General features: G+C 39.8%; 1 protein-coding gene across 1 annotated transcript in view; it reads right to left on the reverse strand.

Moving 5' to 3' along the window:
• The window catches only part of bcan (brevican), a 49,042-nt gene that overhangs the window by 16,089 nt on the left and 6,375 nt on the right, over positions 1 to 26,578 (reverse strand). The window contains exons 2-11 of the mRNA XM_030158458.1: positions 25,098 to 25,180; positions 22,965 to 23,360; positions 19,489 to 19,663; positions 18,433 to 18,560; positions 14,714 to 15,007; positions 10,116 to 10,465; positions 6,596 to 7,166; positions 5,163 to 5,626; positions 2,970 to 3,066; positions 679 to 933 (exon numbers count right to left, since the gene is read on the reverse strand). Of these exons, the coding sequence (XP_030014318.1) occupies positions 679 to 933; positions 2,970 to 3,066; positions 5,163 to 5,626; positions 6,596 to 7,166; positions 10,116 to 10,465; positions 14,714 to 15,007; positions 18,433 to 18,560; positions 19,489 to 19,663; positions 22,965 to 23,360; positions 25,098 to 25,180 (2,813 nt within the window). The remainder of the gene's footprint in view (positions 1 to 678; positions 934 to 2,969; positions 3,067 to 5,162; positions 5,627 to 6,595; positions 7,167 to 10,115; positions 10,466 to 14,713; positions 15,008 to 18,432; positions 18,561 to 19,488; positions 19,664 to 22,964; positions 23,361 to 25,097; positions 25,181 to 26,578) is intronic.

Genomic DNA, 26,578 nt, shown 5'->3' on the forward strand with positions numbered 1-26,578 from the left:
GACAAGTTTAGGACAGGAGGACGACTTTAGGACAGGAGGACGAGTTTAGGACAGGAGGACGAGTTTAGGACAGGAGGACAAGTTTAGGACAGGAGGACGACTTTAGGACAGGAGGACGACTTTAGGACAGGAGGATGAGTTTAGGACAGGAGGACGACTTTAGGACAGGAGGACGACTTTAGGACAGGAGGACGAGTTTAGGACAGGAGGACGACTTTAGGACAGGAGGATGAGTTTAGGACAGGAGGACGACTTTAGGACAGGAGGACGAGTTTAGGACAGGAGGACAAGTTTAGGACAGGAGGACGACTTTAGGACAGGAGGACGACTTTAGGAGGACAGGAGTAGGGCTGTAAGGAAATATCGGCTCTGGGATATATCGCAATATTTCATTTCACAATACTGTATCGATATTAAAAAGTACTGTATCGATATTTTTAGGTGTTTATTCAAATGCAGAAAACAAAAATGAACCTCCACAATATCTGCATTTGAATAAACACCTAAAAATATCGATACAGTACTTTTTAATATCGATACAGGATTGTGAAATGAAATATTGCGATATATCGCAAAACTGATATTTCCTTCCAGCCCTACCCCTGATAAACCATTTGAAGTCAGTCCTACTCCTTACCCACCTCCTCCACTCATCCCATAATAATCCGACACACTGACCTGAGGGGGCTCCTGGTCGTCCTGACGACACCCCCACCTCAGGCACAGACGCCGCCAGCTCCACCTGCTGCTCCGCCTCTTTTTGAAAGGACTCTGGATACGAGGTGGAAATGACGGCTGTGACATCATCTGTCCTGAGGGACGGATCTGAGCTGTCCTCCAGTGGACACCAGGTGCAGCTTCTACCTGAAGGATGGGCGGGGCCAGAAGGATGGGCGGGGCCAGGCTCATGCTCCTCTGCCACTGAGCCGTTCTCTGTAGAGACAGGACAGTCACATGGTTCCACTGGTCTACAGGTCACATGGTTCCACTGGTCTACAGGTCACATGGTTCCACTGGTCTACAGGTCAGATGGTTCCATTAGTTTACAGGTCACATGGTTCCACTGGTCTACAGGTCATGTGGTTCCACTGGTCTACTGGTCACGTGGTTCCACTAGTCTACAGGTCGCATGGTTCCACTGGTCTACAGGTCGCATGGTTCCACTGGTCTACAGGTCACGTGGTTCCACTGGTCTACAGGTCACATGGTTCCACTGGTCTACAGGTCAGATGGTTCCACTGGTCTACAGGTCACAAGGTTCCACTGGTCTACAGGTCAGATGGTTCCACTGGTCTACAGGTCACATGGTTCCACTGGTCTACAGGTCACATGGTTCCACTGGTCTACAGGTCACATGGTTCCACTGGTCTACAGGTCAGATGGTTCCATTAGTTTACAGGTCACATGGTTCCACTGGTCTACAGGTCATGTGGTTCCACTGGTCTACTGGTCACGTGGTTCCACTAGTCTACAGGTCGCATGGTTCCACTGGTCTACAGGTCGCATGGTTCCACTGGTCTACAGGTCACGTGGTTCCACTGGTCTACAGGTCACATGGTTCCACTGGTCTACAGGTCAGATGGTTCCACTGGTCTACAGGTCACAAGGTTCCACTGGTCTACAGGTCACATGGTTCCACTGGTCTACAGGTCACATGGTTCCACTGGTCTACAAGTCACATAAATAATGACGCCATTTTTTTCTCTTTCTAAATGTAAATATTTTTATGTATTTACACTAAAACAAAATATAATTTCACAAAAAATGTGAATAACTTAAATAAATATGAACAACCTGAAACGTCTTAAGAAAAGTCAGTACAATTTTAACAGTATTCTGTCTGGTATTAAATGTTTTGTGTATCTGTAGATCCACTGTGATCTGTAAGTTCTAATGTACATGTAAATGATAAACTGAGGCAGAATATTGTTAAAGTTACACTTATTGTTTCAGTTTGTTCATGTTATTCACATTGTTTGAAAGGATAGTTTGTAGATGTAAACCTGTTCATAATGTAAATTCACTTTTTCGCTCTAAAACAGAGAAAACTTTAATGTTGACTAGGGATGTAATGATTACCGGTATAATGATAAACCGCAGTAAAATTGCAGACGGTTAGTATTACCGTTTAAATTCTAATTCTCATGATAACTGTGTTTGATTACCGCACTTTTAGGGGAAAACACCCTATGTCAAGATCTGCTTTTATGTCAAATATTTGAGTGTAGTTTTAATTTATTACAATTTTGATTTTCTATACCTAACATTTGGAAGCAATATTCACTTTTAAAGTCTTTGAAAAGGTTTGTTAAGCATCTGTGTGTTATTTATGCAATAAATTATATACATTTTTCAAATCAGATTTTATGTGTTTTTTGTCCTTTAATGTTTTTATAGTAGGTTAAAGGGAAAAAAAAAAAATAGGCAGATGATATAAATGAAGATGTGCTGAAAAAAAAACGATCCCAAACATGGGTATAGTAAACATTTGTTTATATAGTATATAAAGGCAAATTTAAAAGGACTGAAAAACGGACAAAATAGACTCAGACCACTAAGGGTTAATATTTGAATGTTTCTGCAACAGAAGGTACATTGTACCAATTATTTTATTTGTTTTGTTTTGTTTTGTTTTTTTTTCAAAATACAACTTGGTTAAATTATTTCAGTGTGTGTATTAGTACTTTTTGAACATTTTGAGCACAATTTCAATAATACCGTGATAATAATGATAACTGTGATATGAAATTTTCATATCGTTACATCCCTAATGTTGACATTATTTATATATTATTCTGTTATTATTTTCCTGGTTCGGCCCACTGCAGATCTAATTTAGCTGAATGTGGAACTGAACTAACATGAGTTTAACAGCCCTGATTTAATCCAACCCATCTGAAGTATTGGAGCCACTGGTCATTTGTTGTTGTATTTTGTATTTATGTCTGTCTCATTCCAAACCCACTCACCGTGGACATCTGTGACGGCGTCCTCTGGGTCAGACTCAGTGATTGGACTGTCAGCGGTGGAGGGGGGCGGGCCTTCCAACCCAGGTGTGTGGTGTACCTGTGGGCTCAGCAAGGTTATTATCGTTAATGAAAACTAACAAAATGACGAAAACTAGAATTGAAAAAACATTTTCGTTAACTGAAACAAACAAAAACTATAATTAAAAAACAAACAAAAAAAAAACAAAAAACAAGATAACTAACTGAAACTGTATTGTGTGTTTACAAAACTAACTAAAACGGATAAAAATTATGGATAAAATTCCCTTCATTTTCGTCTTTGTCAATGTCAGATTGATACGAAAGTGATTTATTTTGCTCTGTGTGATTTATTTAGCTAGCAGCACCATATGGTCTGTCACTTGTGTTCACTTGTGGTTTCCAGTCGTCTTCTGGTCCCCACTCTACCTGGAAACATGGAGACTAAAGTTGGGAGAAAGCAGCAGAGTCCTGTCTGCACTGTAAAAAATGACTGTAGAATTAACACCAAAAAGTTGTAAAATTGCAACATAAAAAAACTGTAAGTGACAATACAATGCAAAGTTGTTTGTTTGAAAAGATTTTTGCATTAACAATTAAATCAAATATAGCTGTAGTTTTTACAGGAAGAGTATGTGAACAAAACCAGATCTGTATGTAGAAATGATGGATTTCTATTGTTTTTAGAAAATAAAACTGTAAATTGAAAAACTCTGTGGTAACATTTATATTGCAAGACCATAATGTTGAAATAACAGCCTATTTGCTTTATATCTATCTATCTATCTATCTATCTATCTATCTATCTATCTATCTATCTATCTATCTATCTATCTATCTATCTATCTATCTATCTATCTATCTATCTATCTATCTATCTATCTCTCTCTCTCTCTCTCTCTATATATATATATATATATATATATATATGTGTGTGTACAGGGTGGGGAAGCAAAATTTACAATATTTTGAGGCAGGGATTGAAAGACAGTGTATGACCAATTAGTTTATTGAAAGTCATGAGAATTTATTTGCCACAAGAAAATGTCCATAATAGAAAATGTTTTTATTCTATGTGTCCTCCTTCTTTCTCAATAACTGCCTTCACACGCTTCCTGAAACTTGCGCAAGTGTTCCTCAAATATTGGGGTGACAACTTCTCCCATTCTTCTTTAATAGTATCTTCCAGACTTTCTGGTAATAGTTTTGCTCATAGTCATTCTCTTCTTTCCATTATAAACAGTCTTTATGGACACTCCAACTATTTTTGAAATCTCCTTTGGTGTGACGAGTGCATTCAGCAAATCACACACTCTTTGACGTTTGCTTTCCTGATTACTCATATGGGCAAAAGTTTCTGAAAAGGTATGGATAATAGTGTTAGGTATGATTATGACATCAGTATATGTTTGGTTTCAAAACAACTGACAGTAGTGCCTGCTGAGAAAAAACAACTAAATGTTCATTGTAAATTTTGCTTCCCCACCCTGTATATATATATATATATATATATATATATATATATATATATATATATATATATATATATATATATCTCATAAAGTAAACATTTAACAATGTACCATTTTAAATTTGTAAATGAATGGGTTGGTAGAGTGGCTCGTCCAATAACCAAAGGGTTGGTGGTTTGAATCCTGGCTCTGACTGTCCATATGTTAAAGTGTCCATGGAAGACACTGAACCCTAAATTGCTTCCAGTCAGACCTGGTGGTTTTGTAAACTGCTTTGGACACCATGAAGGTGTAGAAAATGTGCTAAATAAGTGCAGTCCATTTACCATTTAAATCCAATATTAATTCTACATGTTTAAAATGTTAAATCTACATGTTACTCTGTAAATATGTTTACAGTTGGATGTGTTTTTTACAGTATTGTTCTGGAAACCACAGCTGCCAGTTTTTTTTCCATAAAAACAACAGAATTTTTTTTACAGTGTGGGATTTATTTGAATACTTTGGCGAAGAAGATAAAAGATATGACAAAACTAAAATTAAAACTAAAACTAAACTAAAACTAAGCATTTAGAAAAAAATGAAAACTAATAAAAACGAGCAAATCTGCTCTAAAAACTGATTAAAACTAGTTGAATTAGAGAAAGAAAAGTCAAAACTAAATCAAACTGAACTAGAGTGACAAATCCCAAACTCTTCTGACCTGTGGGCTCAGTGTGCCCTGGTTGTGTTCTGCAGGAGGCGTGCCACCGCTGCCCTCGCTCTCACATGTGTGATCTGTGGACGGAGTCACCTTCGTCCCCTCGGACTCGTCTCCAGATGATTCTCCAGAGTTTTCGTCCCTGTTGTCGTGTCCGCTCCCGTTTGGGTTCTGGCTCGTTCGGACCTGTAAGTCTGGGCTCTGTCCCGGTCCCTCCTGCTCCAGCTGGTCCTGGACGGCTCCCATGGACTCTGTGCTTTCAGGGGAAGAGGCTTGGACAGCAGGGGGCGCCAGAGTGACAGACACAGGGGACGTCAGCGTGGTCACATGACCGGTCACGGACAAATGAGAGTGTGTGGCTGTGTGTGGAGGCGGGTCTTCAGGGTCAGTGGGTCTGCTGGACTCTGGGGGGCCATGGGAGTCCTCACTGAGTCCCACCCCTGAGTGCTCTGGAGCATCAGGAAAATCTGGGATAAGAGAGTACAGATTCAAATATCAACAGCCAAACCAAACTGAGCCAAACCGATCCGAACTGAACCAAACCAAACCGAGCCAAACCGATCTGATCCGAACTGAACCAAACCGAACCAAACCAAACCGAACCAAGCCAAACCAATCCAAACTGAGCCAAACCAAACTGAGCCAAACTGATCCGAACTGAACCAAACCAAACTAAACCAAACCAAATCAAACCAAACAAAATCGAACCAAGCCAAACCAAACCGCACCAAACCGAACAGAAAAGAACCAAATCGAACCAACCCAACCCAAACCAAACTGAGCCAAACCAAACAAAACCAAAAAAACAAAAACTGAACCAAACTAAGCCGAACTGAACTGAACCGAACCAAACTGAATGAAGCCGAACCAAACCAAACCACACACCTGTCAGTCACACCTGTGTGATATATATATATATATATATATATATATATATATATATATATATATATATATATATATATATATATATATATATATATATATATATATAAAGTACTGACATAAATATTGTTTGTTCTATCATTCTTTAAAATGTAAACAACAATTAATATGTTAATACTGATATCTAGGGACTGAAGTAAGTAAATGCATCGTTCCTGTTTTTAACTTCATTTCCCATCATGCAGCATGGTACTTCCTGTCAGCCATCATGGCCATAGCAACATGATTCTACGGCTGTTGGATTCAAATTCACTAATATCTGCCAAAATATTGGTCCTGTATCAACCTGTCGTGTTCAGTAGTCTGTTCATTGACCAAAAATCCATAAGAATGACAAACTGCAGCAGTCAGCTGTGTACGGACACACACACACGCACGCACGCACGCACGCACACATAAACACGCACACACATGCATGCACACACACACACACACACACACACACACACAGATGCTCTGAGACCTTCCAGTATTATGGTTTATTTACATACTTTGTTCCGTGGTCGGTCCAGGTCCAGATGGGTTCCCAGTGGGTCCAGATCCAGATGGGTTCCCAGTGGGTTCAGGTCCAGATGGGTTCCCGGTGGGTCCAGGTCCAGATGGGTTCCCAGTGGGTTCAGGTCCAGATGGGTTCCCGGTGGGTCCAGGTCCAGATGGGTTCCCAGTGGGTCCAGGTCCAGATGGGTTCCCAGTGGGTTCAGGTCCAGATGGGTTCCCGGTGGGTCCAGGTCCAGATGGGTTCCCGGTGGGTCCAGGTCCAGATGGGTTCCCAGTGGGTCCAGGTCCAGATGGGTTCCCAGTGGGCTCCTTGTGTGTGTGGTCCTCAGGCAGAGGGTTGACGCTCTCCTCTCCAGACTCCTCGCTGTGCTGGTCTTCAGGTACAGTGTTGTAGAAGTCAGGTGAGGCTGTGGTGCAGGTGCAGGTGTGCTCTGGTTCCTCAGTGGTGTGAGCTGAAGGAGTCACCACGAACATCTGGGCCTCTTCTGGAGGATCAGAACCCTCAGAGGAGCTGCTGGGCTGGACGTCAGAGCCTTGGTTCAAACGCAGATCTGAGGTGGGATCCTGGGGGAAAAGACCACTACAGTCATGAAGCAGCAGTTCATCTACGACAGGTCCAAACAGACACTGAGGTGGACATGAACTGAACACTAGAAGGAAGGAGAGGACGGTCCTGGTGACTCCAGTGTCCAGTGGTCCAACACTGTTCTTCTCATATAGGGATGGAACGATTTCTGGTATAACGATAAACCACGGTAAAATTGCAGACGGTTAGTATTACTGTTTAAATCCTAATTCTCATGATAACTGTGTTTGATTAGCACACTTTTAGGGGAAAAATGCCTATGTAAAGATCTGCTTTTATGTCAAGTATTTGACTTTAGTTTTAATTTATTACAATTTTAATTGTATATACCTAATATTTGGAACCAGTACTCACTTTTAAAGTCTTTCAAAAGGTTTGTTAAGCATCTGTGTGTTATTTATGCAATAAAGTATATTCATTTTTCAAATCGGATTTTATATATTTTTGTGTGTTTTTTGTCCTTTTATGTTTTTATAGTAGGTTAAAGTGAAAAAAGTTGTGCTGAAAAAAAAAAGATGCCAAACATGGGTATAGTAAACATTTGTTTATATAGTATATAAAGGCAAAATCAAAAGGACTGAAAAACCGAAGAAATAGGCTCAGACCACTGAGGGTTAATATTTGAATGTTTCTGACACAGAAGGTACATTGTGCCAATTATTTTTATTTTATTTAATTTATTTTTTTTTATTTTTTTTTTTTCAAAATACAACTGGGTTAAATTATTTCAGTGTGTGTATAAGTCAAGGGAGTAGGTTTGATTCTGACATTGGTGTGGACACAAAAGTGCTCCAAGGCAGCACTCCTGAAAGTTGATCATAATTTCACGTCATGTAGAGCTGATCAAACAAGCAAACAATCATAGTCAGTCAGTTCCAGCCATTTTGGCACCCTAGGAGAGGTATGAATTTGGTGCCCCCCCCCCCCCCCCTAAAAAACACACACATGCACACAAACGCACACACACACATGCATATGTGTGTGTGTGTGTGGGGGGGGCACAAAGAGGAGATACATGAAGCATGAGAGGAGATGCACAAAGCAGCCAGCAGTAAACCACATAGAAACATATATAAACCAGACAGACACACATATACGAGGGCTGTTCAATAAGTTCATGGCCTCACCCAGAACAGAACAACACAGACTGATAATTTATAGTTTATTTTTCAACATAATCTCCATTTACAGCAATGCACTTGGTCCATCGATGTTCAAGCATCACTATCCCATCACGAAAGAATGTAACATCCTGTATTATAACAACCAGTATTTCTGGGTGAGGCCATGAACTTATTGAACAGCCCTCGTAACCCAGTTCATCATCACTAACCCACACACCTCAGCAGATCTCTCATCTCTTATTCATCTACAGTTCCATTATTAGCCAACTTTGCTTCATTTCAGTTCAGCTAGCTGTTACTAGCAACATCAAATGTTTTTTAACATTATAACAGGTTACATCCCTCTGTAATTGGATTACTTTTCTGCCTCCTCTTCTCTCTCTTCTAAACTGTGCAGCTCAGGCCTTGAAGGCCTTTTCATGGTGATAAACTCTCCATCCTTTACCTGGATGTTTAGTTCTACACCTGTCTGACTGTCATTCAGCTCCACTGTCTCTGTCACTTCTGCACATGCTCAGTGAGCACCGGTCTGGGAGAGTTCACCTGAGAAATTACGGGGGGGTTGTTTTGTTTTTTTTCCTCTCATTTCTTTATTTTTAAGACAATTAATGATAAATGATCCTGTTATCAGTTATCAGCCTATGCCATGAACCGGCCCTGCACACACAGACACACATACACACACATGCAAACAGACACATGTACAAATGTACATGTAAATGACACCTCTGATATTCAAACCCGTCTAGCTGACGTGACCCAGGCAGAACATATGCAAACATGTTGACAACTTACACTAAGTGGGCTGGAGATACGAACTGTCTCCTGTCCAGTCCAACTTTTTTTTTTCCTGTCCCACTAGTGGGTAACTGTAGCTTTTACAAGTAGATGGAGTAACAGCGGGGATGGCCAATCACATGTACCATAGTAAAACCGCAGAGCCAATCGGAGAGTGATAATTAGGTTAGAGGCGGGACTTCTAGCAGAGACCGACTGTTAACCCTTTGTGTGCCATAATCATTGAGTTAACACTACAGACAGCGGTTGGATTGGTAGGGACAACACAGGAGTGGATGGATATTGGCAGGGACGTGTCCCTAGTGTCCCTACGCCCCTGGTATCAGTACTTTTTGAACAGTCTGAGCACAATTTCAACAATACCGCAATAATAATGATAACCGTGATAATTTTGGTCACAATAACCATGATATGAAACAACAGGTACACAACAAATACACAACAGGTACACAACAAATACACAACAGATAAACAACAGGTACACAACAGCAGTCATTCCGTACATGATCATGTCTCATGTACCAGTGAAACTAAAATCAGAGTAACAATTGTCTCTCTGCACTGACCAGTGGAACTGCAGCACTGACCAGTGGAACTGGAGCAGTGACCAGTGGAACTGGAACACTGACCAGTGGAACTGGAGCACTGACCAGTGGAACTGGAGCACTGACCAGTGGAACTGGAACGCTGACCAGTGGAACTGGAGCACTGACCAGTGGAACTGGAACACTGACCAGTGGAACTGGAGCACTGACCAGTGGAACTGGAGCACTGACCAGTGGAACTGGAGCACTGACCAGTGGAACTGGAGCACTGACCAGTGGAACTGGAGCAGTGACCAGTGGAACTGGAACACTGACCAGTGGAACTGGAGCAGTGACCAGTGGAACTGGAGCGCTGCCCCATAAGCCCCCTCTGGTCAGAAGAACACGTCCATGTTAGGGTCAGTACCAGTGTTCAAACTGGGCTCTACTTTAAGGCCGTCCTAAACGTGTGCAGACTTACTGGTGTCGGTCTGTCAGTCATGTGATGCAGCTCCTCATCTGTCATCTTCTCCTCGGTGGAGTCAACCACACTGACAGTTGTATCTTCTACAGAGGAAGAGAAGTGTTTCTGAGACTCTTCGTCATGTGTGTCTGTGGACGGCTGATGGGAACGGGGAACGCTGGCCTTCACCACTGGGTTCAAAGCCTGCTTTAAAACCTCCTCTGTGTGATGGGCCTCTCTGCTCTGCTGTGACGTCACCTCCTCCTCCTCCTCTGCAGGGTTCGTCAAGAAAACCACATCCTGACCGATGTCTTCAGGCTCTGTAGAAGGAAGGTCCTGAGGAGATTCTGTAAAATGTCCATTATCTCCTAGAATAAAGAGTAGGATTGGAAATGATATTTAATCACATCTGTTAAAGTTGAAACTACCGTCCCCTATAACAAAAAAATTAAATAAATAAATAAATAAAATGTAATGTTTTTTTTAAAATAACATAAAAGAAAAAAAAGAAACTACCTTCCCCTATAATAAAAATAAATAAATAAATAAATAAATAAATAAAACAAGAAACTACGTTCCCCTATAATAAATAAATACATAAATAAATAAATAAGTAAATAAATAAATAAATAAATAAATAAATAAATAAAATAAAAATTACTAAAAAAAAAAAACATTAAAAATTAAAAAATTAAAAATAAAAAAATACAAATTAAAAATACAAAAAATAAAGAAAAATAAATAAAAAAAAAAAAATTAAAAGAAAAAAAAAATAAAAAAGAAAAAAAAGAAACTACCTTCCCCTACAGCGGCCACAGAAACGCACAAGTACTGATTATTCCCAAATAATGATAATAACGTTACTGAATTCATACAATCCAAATGGTCGTTTCTTCGGTGAACATTTCCATCCAGTGGGTTCTTCATATTACACATATGTTTCTACAGCTGTTCAGAGTGGACCTCTGCTTTTGTCATCATGACTGATGACATGCACTGTCAACTTACCTCATTAAAAACTCAAATGGACAAAACACTGATGAGCTCCAACAAGGAACTGTTAGGGCCTGATTTACGAAGATCGCAAATTTACTTGCTCACACTAAAAAAATACGTGTGCTATTGATTTGTGTGTCACTGGTGGATCATCTCAGATGATCTGCACAGATGACACCAGGTCAAAGTCTTGGAGACCGCCATATTTAAATGAGGGTTTAGCGTGTGCTACTGTTGTCGTCATGGAGACAGTGGGCTGTATAAACTGCTGTGGGACCCACCTGCACTAATGGAACAGTGACTGGAATGGAATGATCCAGACGGAAATGAACCGTAGGAGGAGTTTAGTCAGAGAAGGTCCTGAGGACTGGGACTGGGACTGGGACTGGACCCAGATCAGCCACTAGAACATCTAGAACAGTGGTGTCAAACTCATTTTAGTTCAAGGGCCACATTAAGCCCAATTTGATCTGCAGTGGGCTGGACCAGTAAAATAATAACATAATAATATATAAATAATAAGCCTGTAATGGTACACAAAATTTTCGGTTCGGTACATTTTCGGTTTTCAAAGCCACGGTTCGGTTTTTTTTCGGTTCAGTACGGGAAGAAAGAAAACCCCTCAAAATGTCTTTAATACATTTACTAATTTTTGAAAAATTTTCCCCCAATTTTTGGACACAATAGAATATAGAAAAACAGGAATATAATTCTGCTGCTATAAATCAAATAGAAAATAAAATGAATTATTAATATTACTAAATGTATTTTAAACATTAGTATTGCACTTTTACCTGAAAGGGAGTTTTGAACAAACAACAAAAATCTAATCACAGTTCTGTCAGTTCACATTCTGCAGAAAAATAACAAAAAAATTCCACATGAAGTGCAACATTAGCAAGAGGACAAACTGGTATTCTGTTTAAATAAACTGAAGAGCAACTTTAACAACAAAAAATAAACCAAATTATTTATTTTAGGACAGACAACAAACTGTTTAGGACACTTTATGTATGTGCGCGCGTGCAGGGTGCGATTTGTCGGGGGGATGTTTTTGGGTTGTTTTTTTTTGGTCGGAGCTGGGGGGGGTGGGGGTGTCCATAACTAATGTAACTAACGCTGGCGTGAAACGAAAGTGAAACTTTATATTCTTTCAATGTCCAACTCCAGGTTCTATTCCTCTGTTATACAGCGTGTGTGTGAGTGAAAGAGAGAGAGAGAGAGAGAGAGAGCGAGAGCGAGAGCTAGTGTAAGTGTTTTAGAACTACCACAGTTCATAGGCAGCAAACAACATCCATCTTATTAACATCTCTTTCCTGGTTGTTGTCTTTCACCTGAACCTGAACTGGTCCCAAACAGGACTGTAATGATGGCGGAGGGTCTCCAGAGGGTCTCCTTCCAGGTTCACATCATATTTGTTGTTGTTTTTTTGTTTTTTTTACCTTATATCAGCTGCTATTTCATATTTTGGGTCAATGTGCGCGTCCTTCCATATGTCCGTGTGGAACTTGCGTGGATTTAAAGTTCCGCATCAAACAACGTTTTTCGTTCCTTTTTCTTTTTCTCATCATACTGTGCCGTTTCGGTACAGCTGTGTACCGAACCGAACAGCTGTGTACCGAAATGGTTCGGTTCGGTACGTGTACCGTTACAGGCCTAATAAATAATGTCCAAACTTTCCTCTATGTTTTAGAGCGAAAAAAGTAAAATTATGCAATGAAAATGTTTACATCTACCAACTTTAAAACAATGTGAATAACATGAACAAACTGACATTTATTAAGAAAACTAAGTGCAATTTTAACAATATTATGTCTCAGTTTATCATTTACACATGTAAACTACAACGTACAGTGGATCAACAAATACACAAAAAATTAAATAATAGACAGAATATTGGTAAAATTACACCTCAGACATTTCAAAATGTTCATATTTGTTCAGGTTATTGGTGTTTTTCTGAAATGATAATTTGTTTTAGTGTAAATACAATAAAATGACATGAAAATGTTTACATTTACAAGGAGAAAAATTTGGAGTTGTGAGTATTTATCTGTTATTATGATAGTATTTAACTGATCTGACCCACTGGAGATGAAATTGATCTGTTTGTGGAACCTGAACTAAAATGATTCATATCTTCAGTGTAATTTTTGTATTTCACAGATTCATCCCAGGGGCTGGACTGGACCCTTTGGCCCCGGGCCGCATGTTTGACACCTGTGTTCTAGAAATTCTCCAATGGCATTGTGGGTAGGACATCTGTCTGTATTATTTGTTGTTGGGTCGTTCCATAAATGTTGCTGTGATCAGAACAGATTGGTTGTGGGTGTTGCCTTTGGTTGGGCCTAAGCCCCGCCTCCTCAGCCAGTTTATGGTGAAGCTGTTCCGGTTCAAACCTGCCTTTAAGACCTGATCAATATAGACGCAAAACCAGCCACAACAACCAGTTTCAGGTTTGGTCAATCATATTCCGCACGTTTAGAGAAATATTTGCATCTACTCTTCACAATAATTTTCTGCGTTCCGGCAGAAATTCCCATATCGCATATTCATTAAGGCAAACGGGCTAAATGGGTTAAATCGAGTTATTTTGACCATTTCAAAGACACAACCCTCGGTGCGTCCTGTTAGTAGATCAGCTTCAACCTGTTTGTGTGTGAACAGTCAAATTTGAGCACATTTTTATACGCACAAACCTTTAGTAAATCAGGCCCTTAGTTATTAGTGACCACTGTGGGGGAGGGGGAGGGGGAGGGGGAGGGGGAGGCAACTTCAGATGCTACTCAAGGATCCACAACTATTACAGAAACACCATGTTGCAGGTTTACTGTAAAAATGGTTAATATTGTAAATTAGGGATGTAACGATTACCGGTATAACAATAAACCGCAGTAAAGTCGGAGACGGTTAGTATTACCGCTTAAATTCTAATTATCATGATAACCGTGTTTGATTAGTGCACTTTTAGGGGAAAAAACGCCTATGTAAAGATCTGCTTTTATGTCAAATATTTGATTATAGTTTTAATTTATTACAATTTTAATTGTATATACCTAATATTTGGAACCAATATTCACTTTTAAAGTCTTTGAAAAGGGTTGATACACATCTGTGTCTTATTTATGCAATAAATTACATACATTTTTCAAATCAGATTTTATATTTTTTGTGTGTTTTTTGTCCTTTTGTGTTTTGATATCGTAGGTTAAAGTGAAAAAAAATAATATTCAAATGATATAAATGAAGTTGTGCTGAAAAAAAAGATTCCACACATGGCTATAGTAAACATTTGTTTATATAGTATATAAAGGCAAAATCAAAAGGACTGGAAAAACAGACAAAATAGGCTCAGACCACTAAGGGTTAATATTTGAATGTTTCTGCAGCAGAAGGGACATTGTGCCAATTGTAATTATTATTATTATTTTTTTTTAAAATACAACTTGGTTAAATTATTTCAGTGTGTTTTAGTACTTTTTGAATATTTTGAGCACAATTTCAATAATACCACGGTAATAATGATAACCGTGATAATTTTGGTCACAATAACCAATAATATGAACCAATATATATGAAATTTTCATATCATTACATTCCTATAGTAAATATTGTCTTACTTTTGAAACAGTAGACATCATGTCGAGTATTGGCCTCGGGGAAGCCCGTCTGATTACTGAAGCGATAAACTGTTCTGACTCCAGGCTCCCCCCCTCCACAGCGCTCTCTCGGGGTAACGATCGGGTAGCGCACGCTTCCGTCCGCCAGCCACCCCGGGCTGCAGTGGTTCAGACCGTCGTTCCACGCTGCGTACAGCTGAGCCGTGGTGGCCAGCTCTGCCCCCAGACTCAGACAGTAGGACTTGGCCTCCCCAAAGGTAAAATGCTGAGGCGTCCACCCATGGAACACTTCACCTTTAAAGAAGAAGACAGTTTGGATTTTAGGATGTTATTCTATGGATTTAGTATTGGATTACTGTGTTTGTGAAATTACACTCCTGACTGTCAGCTGTTGTTACTATAGACTTCTTTTAGTTGATGTCATTCAATGTGGTCGGAGCTCACTACACACACATTTATTTAACCACAGTACCTCTGCTTTTGGCATTCAGCCTTTGGTTAAAGACACATTAGTCCAATTAAATCAGTGCCATTTTTAGGACAATTTTACTACGTTTGATGTTAACCCTTAAAGACCCAAACGTCCTCCTTTAACCCTTAAAGACCCAACTGTCCACCTTTAACCCTTAAAGACCCAACTGTCCACCTTTAACCCTTAAAGACCCAAACGTCCTCCTTTAACCCTTAAAGACCCAACGTCCACCTTTAACCCTTAAAGACCCAACTGTCCACCTTTAACCCTTAAAGACCCAAACGTCCTCCTTTAACCCTTAAAGACCCAAATGTCCACCTTTAACCCTTAAAGACCCAAACGTCCACCTTTAACCCTTACAGACCCAAACGTCCTCCTTTAACCCTTAAAGACCCAAACGTCCACCTTTAACCCTTAAAGACCCAAATGTCCACCTTTAACCCTTAAAGACCCAAACGTCCTCCTTTAACCCTTAAAGACCCAAACGTCCACCTTTAACCTTTAAAGAACCAAACGTCCTCCTTTAACCTTTAAAGACCCAAACATCCACCTTTAACCTTTAAAGACCCAAACGTTCACCTTTAACCTTTAAAGACCCAAACGTCCTCCTTTAACCTTTAAAGACCCAAACGTTCACCTTTAACCTTTAAAGACCCAAACATCCACCTTTAACCTTTAAAGACCCAAACATCCACCTTTAACCTTTAAAGACCCAAACGTTCACCTTTAACCTTTAAAGACCCAAACGTTCACCTTTAACCTTTAAAGACCCAAACGTCCTCCTTTAACCTTTAAAGACCCAAACATCCACCTTTAACCTTTAAAGACCCAAACGTTCACCTTTAACCTTTAAAGACCCAAACGTTCACCTTTAACCTTTAAAGACCCAAACGTCCTCCTTTAACCCTTATAGAACCAAACATCCACCTTTGAAACATTTAAAAAATTCATAAAAATTTCAAAAATCAATATTTCCCGATTCTTTGAACAACCTTGGTAGACCTTACCCCAAAGATGTTCCACAACAAATATCAAATCATTCTGACTGACAGTTTCAGAGAAGAAGATCCTTGAAATGTTTTTTTTACAGACAATGAATGATGGACGATAACTGGTACCAATAGTCCATCAGACTCTGTGGACATTGGACATTGAATAAAAATGTTTTATTCTATAAACTAGGGCTCAGAAGGTCTGGCTCAGCACACAAGCTCTGGCTTCCAAACCCACATAGAAGGTCAAACACAGCTGACAGCTGCAGATTCACAGGCTCTGAGTTACGAACTGACATCCTCCTCACTACTGTCAAAGGAGCAGGTCTTTTAGGTTTAATGAAGGAACCTGCAGATTAAGGAACTACATTTATTTTCTTTCTGATGTGTGTCCTCATCAAGGTTATTACTGTTAATGAAAACTAATGAATATAATAAACATCAGTTTCTGCTTTTGCTTAATTTTCAGAGCAAATTAAAAATGACTCACATTTTTCCTTTCTCTCCCAGTTGTCCCGCCCCCTGGTCTCCGCCCCTCCCCTAGAGGCCCCGCCCCACAGTTTGAGAAATGCTGCACAGATCTTTTCATCTGCTTTAAAAACCAGAGTCTTCCACTGGTGTCATGTCTGCTTGGGCTGGACGTCCAAACCTCTGGAGTCAATGTGTGTCATATATGCAGACAGTTTGTTTGGATTTAAATGGGATATATTTCTGAGGAAAATCTGCTCAGTGTAAAAGTGGGTAGGATAATAAAAGGTTAGAGGCAGACACAATTCCCTGCAAAGTCTAAAACATTAAAAAAAAAAGAACGAAAAGAACAGACATGTAGAAAAACTTCAGGTTCCCAAGAATCAAAAAATATGTGATACTTGATGAAACCAGATGTCACCAGTAAAACCAGTAAAACCAGTAAAACCATTGGCAGAGGTGGAGCTCATACGTCCAAGTCCAGGAGGGTTCAACAGTTCCACTGATTAGAATCAAGGTTATAATCGTTAACGAAAACTAACGAAATGACGAAAACTACAATTGTAAAAACATTTTTGTTAACTGAAATAAATAAAAACAATAATTAAGAGAAAAAAACGATAACTAACTGAAACTGTATTGCGTGTTTACAAAACTAACTAAAACTGAAAAAATTATGGATAAAATTCCCTTAGTTTTCGTCTTTGTCAATGTCGGATTGATACGATATCGATTTATTTCGCTCTAGCAATTTTAGCTAGCGGCACCATATGATATTTAACGGTCCGTCACTTGTGTTCACTTGTGGTTTCCAGTCGTCTTCTGGTCCCCACTGGATTTGTGAAATACAAAAATTACACTGAAGATATTAAAAATCGAGGATGTTAACATTATTTTAATTCAGATTCCACATACAGACCAATTAGATATCAAGTGGCTCAGAACCAGTAAAATATTATCATATTAAACCTATAAATAATGAAAACAGCAAATTTTATCTTTGTTTTAGTGTAAAAAAGTAAAATGACATGAACATGTTTATATTAAAAAACTGTTATTTTACAAAAAATGTTGGAAAAACCTGAAATGTCTTAAGATAAGTAAATGCAATTGTACCAATATTCTGCCTGTTAATAAATGTGTTGTGCATTTGTAATTGTAATGTAAGTTGTAACGCACATGTGTAAATGATAAACTGATAATCTGAGGCATAAAATTGTTAAAATTGCACTTGTTTTTCTTAAGACATTTCCAGTTGTGCATGTTATTCAGATTTTTGTAGATGTACACATTATCATAATTTAATTTTACTTTTTCCACTGTTATTATTTTACTGGTCTGGTCCACTGGAGGTCAAATCGAGGTTATTATCGTGAACAATAGCAATTTTAGCTAGCGGCACCATATGATATTTAACGGTCCATCACTTGTGTTCACTTGTGGTTTCCAGTCGTCTTCTCCTCCCCACTCTACCTGGAAACATGGAGACTAAAGTTGGGAGAAAGCAGCAGAGTCCTGTCTGGGATTTATTTGAATACGACGACAGAGAAAAAGAGAAAAGAGACAACAAAAAACTAAAATTAAACTAAAACTAAGCATTTAGAAAATAAGAAAAACTAATAAAAACTATCAAACCTGCTCTAAAAACGAATTAAAACCAACTGAATTAGAGAGAAAAAAGTAAAAACTAAATAAAACTAAACTATAATGAAAAATCCAAAACTATTAGAACCTTGGTTCTCATATGTTCCTACATTAAAGTTCAACATCTTCCATCAGTTGGTTACCGTCGGTGCTCTCCACATAGCAGTAGACGTCATACAGCTCATCAGGTTCCAACAGCCCATAGTTCCTCACTCCAGGTAGTCCGTCCATGTCCCCAAAACAGCCCTCCCTTGGCATCTGGATGGGGTATCTGGAGAAGGAAACGCATCCAGGTCAACCCTGCAGCCACGCCTTCATCCCTGATGGCACACATCAGTATGAGCTCTGCATGTGGAGTTTGAGGACAGTAGATTCTTTTCCATTGACCTTCAAATTAAGTGAATATAACTTACACATCAAAATTTGTCTAATGGAAAAATGACAATTTCACCAAAACTTGTTTTTTGATGAAAAGTTTTAGTTGTTGTTGGAGGTGTTTTCTCGTAGGTAAATTGGTATATGACACAAAACTGTAATGGAAAGATCTTTAGTCCAACTAGAGTCACATGACCAAAACAAAAAGATGTTGATGGATGTTAGAAGAGAAGAAGAAGAGTTGAACCCAAACATGTGTGTATGTGTGTGGACACAGCAGGAAAACACATCAGTTTAGAATTTAGGAGGAGATAGAGGAGGAACCAGCATTCTAGATTCAAACCAACACAGATTTATTTGTTTATGAAGGACTGACACTGACATCTACCACAAGAAAGAAACTCAGCAGCACAGCAGGGACTGAACGGACAAACCAACAGAACACACTTGTGTTTGGAACACATTTAGGAAACATGGGGACAGTTTAGCTCAGATGGACCATGGAAAACAGACTAGTGTCTCTCATCTAAATGAGGACCTGAGACTAGAACAGATGTGGTCTAGATGAGTAGTCCAGTCTGGGCACACCCCCCCCCCCCCCCCGGACACTCTGTTGGTGGTTTTACTAGCCACACCTATTTGAGGTGGTTCAGTTTGTTTGTTTGTTTGTTAGTCTGGAGCTTTGTGTGTTGGTCATTTTGTCAAATACAGACTAAAAGTTAGACTTTCTCAAAGCTCAGTTCAGATCTGATCCCAGACGCTGAAGGTTTGAGGCTCAGAGGTTCCTGAATCTGGGGTGGTTGTGTTTGGTCTGAAGGCCTTACCGGACTGAGCGGTCCGACAGCCAGCCTGCGTCACACTGTTCGTAGCCGCTGTGGTACGCGGCCGTCAGCTGCTCCGGACTGGCAATACCAGCGCCGATGTCCTGGCACGCTTCTCTGGCTTGGTCAAACGTAAAGGCGTAGCGGCTCGAAGCATCACGATAGTGAAACACCACCCCTGCAGAGACGAGAGCTTTGGGAAGTCTACATCTGTCTTACAAATTATTAGTGTGATTACGAAGAGTGCTTCAAAAAATCTAAAATTTGGTCTTAAAGTTACAGCACATCTCCTAAAAACATCAATATTATATTACAACATTATTTTAATGTCTTCAGGCCCATCATGAGAGAATTCAACATTATGTTAATGAAGTACCCATGAAGTAAGTATTGATTTTGAAAAGTGAAAAAAAAAAAAAAAAAAAAAAAAAAAAAATATATATATATATATATATATATATATATATATATATATATATACACACATACAGTACAGGCCAAAAGTTTGGACACACCTTCTCATTCTTTGCATTTTCTTTATTTCATGACTATTTACATTGTAGATTCTCACTGAAGGCATCAAAACTATGAATGAACACATGTGGAATTATGTACTTAACAAAAAAGTGTGAAATAACTGAAAACATCTCTTATATTCTAGTTTCTTCAAAGTAGCCACCCTTAGCTCTGATGACTGTTTTGCACACTCTTGGCATTCTCTTGATGAGCTTCCAGAGGTAGTCACCTGAAATGGTTTCCTAACAGTCTTGAAGAAGTTCCCACAGATGCTTAGCACTTGTTGGCCCTTTTGCCTTCACTCTGTGGTCCAGCTCACCCCAAACCATCTTGATTGGGTTCAGGTCCGGTGACTGTGGAGGCCAGGTCATCTGGCGCAGCACTCCATCACTCTCCTTCTTGGTCAAATATCCCTCACACAGCCTGGAGGTGTGTTTGGGGTCATTGTCCTGTTGAAACATAAATGATGGTCCAACTAAACGCAGACCGGATGGAATGGCATGTCACTTCAGGATGCTGTGGTAGCCATGCTGATTCAGGTTGCCTTCAATCTTGAATAAATCCCCAACAGCGTCACCAGCAAAGCACCCCCACACCATCACACCTCCCCCTCCATGCTTCACGGTGGGAACCAGGCATGTAGCATCCATCCGTTCACCTTTTCTGCGTCGCACAAAGACACGGCGGTTGGATCCAAAGATCTCAAATTTGGACTCATCAGACCAAAGCACAGATTTCCACTGGTCTAATGTCCATTCCTTGGGTTTCTTGGCCCAAATAAATCTCTTGTGTTTGTTGCCTCTCCTGAGCAGTGGTTTCCTAGCAGCTGTTTGACCATGAAGGCCTGATTCACGCAGTCTCCTCTTAACAGTTGTTGTAGAGATGTGTCTGCTGCTAGAGCTCTGTGTGGTATTCATCTGGTCTCGAATCTGAGCTGCTGTTAATTTGCGATTTCTGAGGCTGGTGACTCAGATGAACTTATCTTCAGCATCAGAGGTGACTCTTGGTCTTCCTTTCCTGGGGCGGTCCTCATGTGAGCCAGTTTCGTTTGGGCGCTTGATGGTTTTTGCGACTGCACTTGGGGACACATTCAAAGTTTTTGAAATTTTCTAGACTGACTGACCTTCATTTCTTAAAGTAATGATGGCCACTCGTTTGTCTTTACTTAGCTGATTGGTTCTCGCCATAATATGCATTCTAACAGTTGTCCAATAGGGCTGTCAGCTGTGCATCAACCTGACTTCTGCACAACACAACTGATGGTCCCAACCCCATCAATAAGGCAAGAAATTCCACTAAGTAACCCTGACAAGGCACAGCTATGAAGTGGAAACCATTTCAGGTGACTACCTCTGGAAGCTCATCAAGAGAATGCCAAGGGTGTGCAAGGCAGTCATCAGAGCTAAGGGTGGATACTTTGAAGAAACTAGAATATAAGAGATGTTTTCAGTTATTTCACACTTTTTTGTTAAGTACATAATTGCACATGTGTTCATTCATAGTTTTGATGCCTTCAGTGAGAATCTACAATGAAAATAGTCATGGAAAATAAAGAAAATGCGAAGAATGAGAAGGTGTGTCCAAACTTTTGGCCTGTACTGTATATATATATATATACACACACACTACATTGCCAAAAGTATTGTCTCCCCCATCCAAATCCTCAGACTCAGCTGTTCCAGTCCCTTCCATGTCCACAGGTGTATTAAATCCAGCCCTAGTCATGCAGACTGCTTTTACAAACATTTGTGACAGAATGGGTCTCTCTCAGGAGCTCAGTGAATTCCAGCGTGGAACTGTGATAGGATGCCACCTGTGCAACAAATCCAGTGGTGACATTTCCTGGCTCCTAAATATTCCACAGTCAGCTGTCAGCTGGATTATAAGAAAGTGGAAGTGTTTGGGAACGACAGCGACTCAGCCACGCAGTGGTAGGCCAAGGAAACTGACGGAGCGGGGTCAGCGGATGCTGAGGCGCAGAGTGCGAAGAGGTGGACGACTGTCTGCAGAGTCAATGGTACAGACCTCCAAACTTCATGTGTCCTTCAGATTAGCTCCAGAACAGTGCACACAGAGCTTCATGGAATGGGTTTCCGTGGCCGAGCAGCTGCATCCAAGCCATACATCACCAAGTGCAATGCAAAGCGCCGGGTGCAGTGGTGTAAAGCACGCCGCCACTGGACTGTAGAGCAGCGGAGGAGCCTTCTCTGGACTGACCAATCGCACTTCTCCATCTGGCGATCTGATGGACGGGTCTGGGTTTGGCGGTCACCAGGAGAACGATACTTGTGGGAGCGCACTGTGCCAAGTGTAAAGTTTGGTGGAGGGGGGATTATGGTGTGGGGTTGTTTTTCAGGAGCTGGGCTGGGCCCCTTAGTTCCAGTGAAAGGAACTGGGAATGCTTCAGCAGAACAAGACATTTTGGACAATTCCACACTCCCAACTTTGTGGGAACAGTTTGGAGCTGGCCCCTTCTTCTTCCAACATGACTGTGCACCAGTGCACAAAGCAAGGTCCATTTGGACATGGAGGACAGAGTCTGGTGTGGATGAACTGGACTGGCCTGCACACAGTCCTGACCTCAACCCCATAGAACACCTTTGGATGAATTAGAGCGCAGACTGAGAGCCAGGCCTTCTGTCCAACATCAGTGTGGGACCTCACAAATGCGCTTCTGGAAGAATGGTCAAAAATTCCCATGAACACACTCCTAAACCTTGTGGACAGCCTTCCCAGAAGAGCTGAAGCTGTTATAGCTGCAAAGGGTGGAGCCACGTCAGACTGAACCCATAGACTAGGAATGGGATGGACCTGACATTCATATGTGAGTCAAAGCAGGTGAGCAAATACTTTTGGCAATATAGTGTGTGTGTGTATATATATATACATATATATATATATATATATATATATATATATATACACACACACATATATGGATCTGTGTTGTGTCGGACCTGTACCTCTGACCTTGACCTGGACCACATCGTCAGCGTCCTCCAGGCCCTGCTGGACCTCACAGCGGTAGAAGCCGGTGTCGTTGTGCCTCAGCTCCTCCAGACGCAGGGTGAGGTCAGCTGGGGAGCGGGCGTAGTTCAGCAGCGACGCCCGCTCCTTATAGGCCTCGCTGACTCTCACCCTGTCGCCGCGGGCGACCAGGATCTCCGCTTCACGGCCGTGGGTCAGCACGCTCCATTTGACCCGAGGCAGGGACAGGACCGCGTGGCGGCCGGCAGCGGAAGAGGGAGATGGTGGGGGGTGGGCCAGAGACACCAGACAGGGCAGAGTCAGGGAACCCCCCAGGGTGGCAAACACAGGGGGGGCGGTGGGGATGGTGACCTGGAGGAGCTTGGAATCATCTGAGGAGAACAGACAGCACACACGTTCAACAAGTTTTAGAAATCTGGTATTTTTTTAGCACGTTTGTATGTTTAAGGTGGAAAAACTAACACAGAGGTGTCAAACTCATTTTGTTCAGTTCCACATTCAGCCCAGCTGGATCCAAGGTTCTGATAGTTTTGGATTTTTCATTATAGTTTAGTTTTATTTAATCTTGACTTTTTTTTCTCTAATTCAGTTAGTTTTAATTAGTTTTTAGAGCAGGTTTGATAGTTTTTATTAGTTTTTCTTATTTTCTAAATGCTTAGTTTTAGTTTTTTGTCGTCTCTTTTCTCTTTTTCTCTGTCGTCGTATTCAAATAAATCCCAGACAGGACTCTGCTGCTTTCTCCCAACTTTAGTCTCCATGTTTCCAGGTAGAGTGGGGACCAGAAGACGACTGGAAACCACAAGTGACGGACCGTTAAATATCATATGGTGCCAGCAGCTAAAATTGCTAGAGCGAAATAAATGGATTTTGTATCAATCCAACAATGACAAAAACAAAAACGAAGGGAATTTTATCCATAATTTTTTATATGTTTTTGTTAGTTTTGTAAACACACAATACAGTTGCAGTTAGTGATCATTTTTTTCTTTTAATTATAGTTTTTAATTTTTTTCAGTTAATGAAAATGTTTTTTCAATTCTAGTTTTCATCATTTTGTTAGTTTTCATTAACGATAATAACCTTGATTTGACCTCCAGTGGACCAGACCAGTAAAATAATAACAGTGGAAAAAGTAAAATTAAATTATGATAATGTGTACATCTACAAAAATCTGAATAACATGCACAACTGGAAATGTCTTAAGAAAAACAAGTGCAATTTTAACAATTTTATGCCTCAGATTATCAGTTTATCATTTACACATGTGCGTTACAACTTACATTACAATTACAAATGCACAACAAATTTAATAACAGGCAGAATATTGGTACAATTCCATTTACTTATCTTAAGACATTTCAGGTTTTTCCAACATTTTTTGTAAAATAACAGTTTTTTAATATAAACATTTTCATGTCATTTTACTTTTTTACACTAAAACAAAGATAAAATTTGCTGTTTTCATTATTTATAGGTTTAATATGATAATATTTTACTGGTTCTGACCCACTTGATATCTAATTGGTCTGTATGTGGAATCTGAATTAAAATGACGTTAACATCCTCGATTGTTAATATCTTCAGTGTAATTTTTGTATTTCACAAATCCAGTGGGGACCAGAAGACGACTCTAAACCACAAGTCACCTCAAGTGACAGACCATTAAATATCATATGGTGCCGCTAGCTAAAATTGCTAGAGCGAAATAAATCGATATCGTATCAATCCGACATTGACAAAGAGACAAACACAAAGGGAATTTTATCCATAATTTTTATCCATTTTAGTTAGTTTTGTAAACACACAATACAGTTTAGTTAGTTATCATTTTTTTCTTTTAGTTATATATTTTTTAAATTTCAGTTAAGGAAAATGTTTTTTCAATTCTAGTTTTCGTCATCTCATTAGTTTTTGTTAATGTTAATAACCTTGGTACAGATATGTTATTCCAACTTTATAGGAACAGTGGGTTTGCATGTCAGCAAAAACAAACACACAGTAAATGATGAAACAGCTCTTTGTGAGGTCAGAGGTCAAAGGTCAAAGGTCAGATGTGACTGAATGAACCTGTGACAGAGGTGACAGGAATGGGCGGGGTCAGTGCGTACCTGGTTCATGGTGGGTGGTAGAGGACGACGGGAGAACGAGCAGAAAGATGGCACCCAGCAGCAGCGGTACAGGCTCCTCCAGTCTGAGGGGGGGGGGGCAAAAAGGGCGGAGACTGAAACAACAGGACTGCACAGGACTAAACCCACAGTTCATTTCAGCTAATCTATTTAATTACCCTTCATGTCATTGTATTAATACTAGTTGAAGTACTAGTATGGGGTATAGTCAACATCCCACTGAAGTAGAAATACTGACCTTCACTGTAAAAAAAAAAACAATCTGTAATTTAACAGAATTTTCACTGTTTATTTTACAGATTTTTCCTGTATATTTAAGATACAGGATAATATCAATGAAATGACAAAAACAGACTGTGATTTTACATGTCAAATGTAAAATAACACGAGAAAACAGTAACTATGAATAACCAAAAAATTCCATTTTTTAAAGAATTTTTTTTCTTTTTTCACAGAGAAATAGTTAAAATATATTTGCAAATGTATCGTAATTTCACAAATATTTCTTTTCTATTTATGAGATTAAACTGTTAATTTAAAGTTTAATACTGTAAAAAAATTAAATTAAAACCAGATAAAATTACTGACAATTAACTGTAACAGAAGTATTTAGTTCTGTCAGTTGAACCAGACTTGTTTGTTAATTGACAAATATCTTGTGTAATTACAGGAGGTTTCATAACAAAAATGTTGAATACATGTATTTTTGTGAATGTATAACATGTATAAGCACTGATAAACTGTCCAAATACAGTTTTTATCAGTGGATTGGACGACTGAGTCTCATTGGAAATTATATATATATATATAGACATAGATAGACATAGATAGACATAGATAGATAGATAGATAGATAGATAGATAGATAGATAGATAGATAGATAGATAGATAGATAGATAGATAGATAGATAGATAGATAGATAGATAGACAGATAGACAGACTCAGTGGTCAGTCCCTCTGTGTCCTTTGTCCTCGTTGTGTCTCAGCTCAGTTGCTCAGACTGTGAGCTGAATTCAGATTTCCTTCAGAACTCCCTGGAGAGCAGAACCTGGAACTGAACTACATTTACCACCAGAACGACCGCTTTCATTCTCTGCCGTGTTCACTCTGCTTTTCAACAGTCACATCTAATCTACGGCTTGGACTGAAGCCACACAGCAGAGTCTGTCCAACACAGGAGTGTGAGGACAGTGAAACCTGCCAACCTCAACAGCATCAAATATGACAGAACAGATCCAGAACAGATCCAGAACAGATATAGAACAGATATAGAACAGATCCAGAACAGATACAGAACAGATATAGAACAGATCCAGAACAGAACAGATATAGAACATATAAAACAGCTCATTATCGTTACAGTCACCTCATATAACTCCACCTTGTGTTCAGGTGATAAAACCTTCATTTAAACAGTTTTCTCTACAGCAGTCTGGCCTGGGTCTGTTCACACTAACACTT

The sequence above is a fragment of the Sphaeramia orbicularis genome, chromosome 16, assembly GCF_902148855.1.
Source record: "Sphaeramia orbicularis chromosome 16, fSphaOr1.1, whole genome shotgun sequence".
NCBI classification, from domain to species: Eukaryota; Metazoa; Chordata; class Actinopteri; order Kurtiformes; family Apogonidae; genus Sphaeramia; species Sphaeramia orbicularis.